The sequence below is a fragment of the Alligator sinensis genome, unplaced genomic scaffold (assembly GCF_000455745.1).
Source record: "Alligator sinensis unplaced genomic scaffold, ASM45574v1 scaffold320_1, whole genome shotgun sequence".
Lineage (NCBI taxonomy): Eukaryota > Metazoa > Chordata > Crocodylia > Alligatoridae > Alligator > Alligator sinensis.
Window position 1 is genome coordinate 41,121 of NW_005842249.1, and position 7,878 is coordinate 48,998.

General features: G+C 41.5%; 1 protein-coding gene across 1 annotated transcript in view; it reads left to right on the forward strand.

Annotated features, from left to right (window-relative positions):
* INTS10 (integrator complex subunit 10) overlaps positions 1 to 7,878 on the forward strand; it is a 50,138-nt gene that overhangs the window by 34,274 nt on the left and 7,986 nt on the right. The window contains 4 exon segments of the mRNA XM_025208742.1: positions 847 to 955; positions 1,552 to 1,631; positions 2,539 to 2,701; positions 4,479 to 4,572. Coding sequence (XP_025064527.1) covers positions 847 to 955; positions 1,552 to 1,631; positions 2,539 to 2,701; positions 4,479 to 4,572 — 446 coding nt within the window.

Sequence of the window (7,878 nt, forward strand, 5' to 3'; positions counted from 1 at the left end):
GTACTGAGCATGTGTGCTCCATGCAGGGATGTGCAGTTTCTGGTGTCTGTAATGGTGAGAGTTGCTGGTTTTTCAGGGTCCTTTGTCTTTCAAATGCTGGTTTTGTCTCTGTTCCTGGGTGAGGTCCGTGGTTCCCGGGTGAATCGATGCAAGGTGATGGCCCAGTCATTACAGGCCATTCAGTAGAGGTCTGCTACCATTGTAGCACTCATTCATCGGGGAACCAATTTACATGGGAGGGGTACGTGACTCATACAGTTACAACATGGGATGCCCAGGCAGAGGACAGAAGATGGAGACTTGACATATAAAATGGAAACTTGACATGACTTTGGTTCACTTACAAACACAGGCCTAAGCCATACAATATCCATATGAAACAATAAAAATCAGTACAAAAATGATAATAATACAATATACAACAGAAAAAAAATCAATAAAACCCTAATAATAATACAATATAAAGCGATGGATATCCAAAACCAAAAACTTGCTACCAAAATAAAAATGTTTAAAGCTTATCCCATGTCTTAGCATACTTATACTTATCTATAGGGAAAACAGAGGGAGAGAAAAAAAAAAAAATCAGAAATGATTGAGGAAAGGGAGGGAATGCATTTTTAAATTAAAAAAAAAAAAGAAAGAAAGAAACTGGGGGTTTTGCTATAGTTCAAGCACCTACATTGAACACCTTCAAGAGAAATGTGGATGTTTATCTTGCTGGGATCCTATGACCCCAGCTGACTTCCTGCCCTTGGGCAGGGGGCTAGACTCAATGATCTTCCGAGGTCCCTTCCAGCCCTAATGTCTATGAAATCTATTAAACTTTTGTATTTTCTCTTTTAGCTGACGTGTGAGAAAGTACTTGACCTCATGTGCTATATCACATTCCCCATCCAAGATGGAGTTAAAACACAAGAAGAACAGCCGAAAGTAAAGTCGAAATTCAGGAAAGGTATGGGATTACATTTCATTTGCCCTCTGTACAGCTGAAAGAGCAGATATGTATAAATTGAGGGAGAAATGGCAGCATTCTCAATGACATAAATTAGAGGCAAGCTAGTGTGCATAAACTGCTCTAGCAAACTTTTCCAACTTCCTGCGGAAGATGTTGCACCAGGGGTAGTGACACGATAACATGTACGCTTCATGTTATGTTACACTGTATTGCAAAAGCACTTGTTCTCCTTTCCCTGCCTGATCAGACCTCAGCCTTCTAACAAAATAATTTCAGAACCTGCTTGTCAGTATCCAGAAAGGTGGTGCTTAATACTATAAAAAGAGACAATGTTGCTTGTTTCTGTTTTCGCCACAAAATGACTTGTCACTAGTGCATTGCTTTGCTGAGTAACAACCTATAAAACCATAGCAGGAGAGAGAAGAGGAGAGCCTTGCTTATACTTGCTTAGCATTTGACTGCAACTTTGGCATGAGCGTAAGCATAGGCAGTTGGAGACTTATCCTCTCTCTCTCTTTCATCCTGATTCGTTATCACTAATGGAACTGTGTAATAAATATACTTATGACTCTAATGCAATTTATTTGTTACAGGTTCTGACCTGAAGCTTTGGCCATGTACCAGTAAAGCTATTATGCCCTACTGTCTCCATTTACTGTTAGCTTGTTTCAAGGTAAGCTGTAGTCAAGGCACCATATTGTCTGTGCAGCTTAGACCTGAATTATGCAGCAGGGACCATGGCAATTCCCCTACCCCAACATCTAAGGCAGTGCAGTTAGTAGTAGTGTCCTTTGTGTTACTTGGTAAGGTTAGTGTGGAAGGAGAGTTTGGCATCTAGATGGGGGGTTACATTAGGAAGGCATGACAGGTTGTTGGTACCTAGGGACAGTTGCTTCTATACTGTGAGAAGGAGAGGAAGAGGAATGGATATCTGTTTTCCCCATTCATTTTGGCATCAGGTGGTTATTGACTTGGGAAGAGAGGTGCAGTTTCTCACTTCTCCAAGCTGGCAAACCCTCAGCAGCAATTGGCTCCCGTCCTATTCACCCTGCCTACCTTCCAGCTTGAAATCTCTGCTGAAATAGCTAATAGCTGGTGGTCACAGCTGTATTGGCCTTAGTGTTTAGCACAAATCACTCTTTGTTTATTGTTCCAGGCTGCCTTTTGAACTGTGGTGGACACTTCACCACTGTGGTTTGCTGTGTCCATAGGGCAAAGGTTCTTCAGAACTAAAAAGGCATGATATTTATTTTTGACATTACAGGTGACCCAGCAAAAAAAAAAAAAAAAAAAAAAAAAAAGCATCTGATGCTGATAGTTCTGTATATGGGGATACCAGTTGAAGGGCTCGTGCTATACTCCCCCTCCACCCAAGCTGACCATTTGAAAAAAACAACACAAAGCCTTAGGAAACTACACAACACCAAAGTGTGTGCATTAATGATGGTTGCCACTCATATGCCAACACCCCACATAAAATATAAAGGGCAGTCGCACCCTACCATAAAGAAACATTATAACTTTAACTCTGCCATACTCTACTCCAACACTGATTGGTTGAGTGCAAATTTTTCTTACAGCTGCGAGCTTTCACAGACAGCAGGGATGACATTGCTTTGGGCCACGTGGTTGTGTTGCTTCAGCATGAATGGCCAAGAGGTGAGAACTTGTTCCTGAAAGCCATCAATAAAATCTGCCAGCAAGGAAACTTCCAGTATGAGAATTTTTTCAACTATGTTACAAGTATCCTTTTTTTTTTTTTCCTTCCTATTATGACACCATGAATGCAGCCAAAAAAAATGCAGGACTGTCTTCCCTAATCCCAAACCATGTACATCAGAGAAGCAGATAAACACTCTCATAAGTGGCTGTTCTCCAGGGACCAAATTCTGCTTTGTCTGACACACTATATAAGGCAGTTGTAATCCATCTGTGGGAATGTGTAGATTGGAGTGGAACTGGCTATAAACATAGGTGGGGGATGCCTGCTGATACCTGAAGGACAGGCATCTCTCCATAGCTACTTAGGTGAGCAGTATGGCACATACTACTTAGTTGAACAGTATGGCACTTGTTTATGCCTTTACAGATAAGTCTGCCAGGACTTCCTGTACTATTAAGAGTTGCCTGGGACCATTTTGCTGGTTTTTCTGTTCTGTTTGATAGGAAGGTGGGCTGCAGGGGAGTGGCAGCTGCACTTCAAAGCACTGGGATTTTGCCCCTTTTTTACTTTGCATCTGTTTAACAATTTCAGGCCATCTTTTCAGAATGGGCTGTGTTCAGATTCCTGCAGAGCACATATGATTTACAACTGCAAGTGTCCAGTGGGTGTTTTGCAATGTGGTCAGCTAAGTGTTTAACTGAACCAGTGTCTCACTGCAGTCGTTAGTGAAGGAGGGACCTCATTACCATCAGGGCTCCCTGAGTGAAATCTATCTTTATACACACTGTGGGAGAAGTTAAGGGAGCATGTTTATAAAGAGGACTGGAGAAGGAAGAGACAAAATAGAGAAATGAAAAGAATGAGAAGATGGGGTGAGGGAAAAACTGAGACAAGCATTACAAATCACGGCACCATTATAATGTGGTGGAACTTCCTCAGCCTCGGGGTGGCTCTGCATTTACACTGTACAGAAAAAAAAAAAGCAGTGTGTGAAATATTGGTGGGGAAGGACTCTAGGATTTCATAGATACCTATGAAGCTAGATACCTAAACACCTTGAGGAACTGGGCCTTAGTGATCTCAATCATTACTTCCACTTCTGTGTCTGACTTGCATGTGTGAGATGTGTGCGCCTGGTATGGATACTTCACATGAATTTTTAAGGTCCAGTGTATTGGGAATATACACTGTGACCATGTGTAACTGTGTGTGTGTTGTGGGTTTGGGGACTTGCTCAGCTCAAATGGTCCTTAAATGCAATACAGTCCATATTACCAGGATATGCCTGTCGCACAGGTGCCCTCCTATATCAGTCAGTCCTCAAACTTTAATCAAAACAGTCCATAAAGGGTTAACTCACAGGTCTTTTTCCTTTTCAGCCCCTTTGAAAGTGCCTCTGGCTCACTGCTGCTGCTCCTTCCTCACTGCAGTCTCTCTTCTCAGGCTGGCTGCAACTCAGCTCCCTGCTGTAGTGCTGCTGCTCCCAGTCTCACAGCACCTAGGTCTCTTCCCAGACCCTGAGAGCCCCTGGTTTGGTATTGCAGCTTCTGGCCAGGTCTGTCTCTGTAGGAGCCTTTAACTTCCTATGGCCATTAATTAGCTCCCTCAGCTGGCCCAGTGCTCCTGAACATCCAGTAGTTAGTATTACCACTCTTGCAGCTGGGCAGAAGCCTCTAGTGCTACAGCCTATCAACAGTGAGAATCAGAGTATGAGCAGTTACAAACTATTTGTCTTATCTGACAATCTTATCAATATGTAGTGTTGCTTCAACCTTTGTTCTTTTTAATAAGGTTTGCTACATGAAGACATATTTAACAACCTTTTTTTCCCTATGGAGTCCTGAACCGCTTCCGCAGATATTGATATGCTGGAAGAATTTGCCTATTTAAGAACACAAGAAGGAGGGAAAATCCATCTGGAACTGTTGCCCAATCAGGGACTGTTGATCAAGTAAGGAAAAGTGTGTTTCCCTTTGTTTCAGATGATCTGAAATGTGTTCTACTTGTCTGCATGACTTATGTGAGCTTCTAGGTAATATGTGTTGTGGTGCTTGTAACAAGGAAGGAGGTTAAACAGGGTCTTGGTTTTGTGTCTCTTCTACCAAATTCTGGACTTTTTTGGTATTCTTGTGCTTCAAACTTGTCTAACTTAAAGAGTGCTGGAATGTGTTACGGTGATCATTTTGGAATAACTGGCACTGAAATGGTGCAGAAATACTTCTCATACATTTTTCTTTGAAATGTGCATGTCAGAAGTATTTTAAACTACCATGTACTCCTCTGACGGTATCAGTGTATAGTTCCCTTAACCATAACACAACGCTAGTCTCAATTTGTTGCCTGTTGCTTTCACTGTAACATAAGCCAGTTATCTGCATATTAGTTAAGTGCATAAACCAATTAAGCATGCAGCACCTTTTAGCCCCAGCGTCTGCTTTGTAATTTAATTTGTTCCCAGTTTAGCTGTATAAAAATGGTGAAGACAAAGCAGCTGTCAAAGGGCTGTATGAGAAACCTTGAAAATGACAGAAGCTAGTCAATTTCTGGTCAGCCTACCTGCAGCCTCCTGTCTCTCTCCCTCTCTCATTGTCAAGGCTTGTAATAGCAGCCCCAAAACAGCCTGTTAGAAGTCCAAGAAATTATGGGAGATAATCATTTTCAGGGCTGCTAATAGCACAACACTGACAGTGCTGTACTGTGTACTTAACAAACATTGATTGGTTAGCTTTTAGTTTTAATAAGTGGATACTCCAGGTAGGTGTATAGGAATTTATTTTCAGTTCTCCATGCACTTAAATGGAGTACACTGTAATTAAAACATTGGGATAAAACATTTTCAGTAGCAAAATTTAAGAAGCAACAGCTGCATCTGTTTCATTAAGAGTTCTGAAAGATCACATGGAGAGAACAACTTATAAATAGAGTATACATTAAAGCACATTCCAGATAAACTTTGTATTTAAACTTCTGCCTAGATTCAGTGAGTTGTTTATCTACCCTGATGTAACAAGCTGAGGCGAATCAGGTTTGTTTAGTGCAAGGTGCTATAGGAAGTCTTTTTGACAAGTCAGGCGTCCATTTTTTTCTTTGAATCTAGACTGATCCAGTAGCCTCAGCATGGTTTTGGAGGCATAGGCCTTTTAGAAAGTCCTAACAGGTTGTCAGGAAGGAACTGTAGCATTTTTCAGAAGAGCAAGAGTGTTCAAGCTCTTCTGGCCAGATTCCAGTTTGGTTAACAATACTCTGAGTACTTCAGTTCCAATTAGACATGGGGTAAGGTTGGGTGTTTTTTGGGGGGTTTGTTTTTGGTTTTTTTTTCCAAAACAGCTTAAATTTAGACTCCTGAGTTTCTGGATATGATCCTTGTTATGCTTTGCTTGATTTTTTTTTTTTTTTTTTAAATCACTGAGCATCCAACAGTTAAGTCAATTGAAGCTGCTAGTGTTTGGAAAGTATTATAAAAATTCAGGCTAAACTAATTCAGGTAATTCACCAGGGGCTTAGAAACCCAGCTTTAAGCACCAGATTTTGAGAATCCTAGAACTCTGACTTATTTTATTCTTCCTTCTGCTAACTGGCAATGTAATATGCTTAGGACTTGGTATCATCTGCATTGCTGAACCTTCTATATGTGGTTATTGGACCACCTGTTTAGATGACCCAGATATATAGCCACACTAAACTGTCTTCATAAATTTGATTCTACCTTGCTTTATAAGGAATAGGGAAGAGAGGGGTCAGAAAATGTAGTATTGAAGACAGTCCTTAGACATTGTTCTGTGTTAGTTGCAATAGTTCATTATCATGTTGTTGGACTTCCGCTTTTAGCCTCTCCTTCATGGTGACCATTACTCTCCGTATTCTTGCTCCACCAGTCAGGAAATAAGAGGAAAGCACTGCTGGTGGCTAGAGAAACTAACCCCATGGTGGGCCTTGGTTTTTTTTAGTCAGCACTATGCCTCCAGCATTAGGAAAGCAGGAACAGATGCCAGTTCCTTGTGTCTTACTAAGCTTTCCTCTTTCTGGATGCTGACCATTATTTGGTCTGTTTGGGCTGTATGTTGCTTCCAAGTAGAATTGGAGGCAGGACAGGTCTGTTTAGAGGGGCCATAGAAGGTAGCCATGTTTCTTGTGGCTTCTTCCCTGCCATCAGCCAACAAAGCTCAACATCATCTCGGCTCTCCTGTCTTGCCCCTTTGGAGCTGGCCTTTTAAAGTCAGTATCCAGACAGTAGTAGTAAATGGCTTTCATTTGGCTCCATGGCTTCAAGATGAATCTTGCTAGAAACTCTGCACATTTGCACCTTGGCAGTTCTGGCAATAAGGCCACCAGTCTGTGTTGTATAAAGCCATCAAGTCCTATCTGTACTTGAAAAGACTCCTACAAACTTTTGCTACAGTAACACAAAGGCAGGATGATGCTTCCCACTCCAGTTGTTCCCCACATAAGCACATTTATAGCACCAGTATTTTAAATGATGGGAAAATTATCCCCAAAACTCCTGGATTATGAGGTGGCATCTTTAGGTGGTGTAAGATGATTAATCACATCTTTGCTTTGTATAGGTTTTACCTAAATGGCAGTGTAGTAAGAAGTCAGAGTTTGTTCTCAAAGCGAATTCTCTGTTCTTTTACCAACATTTTTTTTTTGCCTGGAAATTCCCATTGCATTTCAGGAGAAGCTGTATGCCTTCTCTTGAGCCAGCAGTTCAGGAAAACAAACTACTATGTAAATCCTTCAAAGGCTGCCATAAGGGCAACACAGCCTGTAAAAACCCTTGGTAGCCAGATAGATTAATTTGTAGTAGCCTGTAGGCTTATTGTCAGACAGGTAACATGAGGCTCTAGTTAGTCAGATTCTGCTTCACCCGGTGAATTGCCCTTTGTAGGCTTGGGCTCCTGCAGCATTTCCCTCTTCCGTCTGTGCTGCAACCATCTGGTTGTTTTTACCTATGTTCCCCCATGCTGTCAGCTAGATTATCTGTAGTGAAATCAGAAGTCAACCATTCGGTACTTCAAGCTCTACTTTAGACAAGTCCTCTTCCCTAGCTCTGTTGGTTGCAACATCCACTGAGCATAATGGTTACCAGGTACAGCAAGGGAAGAGGGGAGTCTTGGACTATAAAAAAAGTTGTTTTTACCCTTAGGCTCCTATTTTTGTAAATAGCCTGAGAATAGTATGATACAAAGAACAGTGAATTGCTCACCAAACCTTTTGGTTACCTTGGCTGGAAAGTTGACTGTTCTATTTTCTTTCC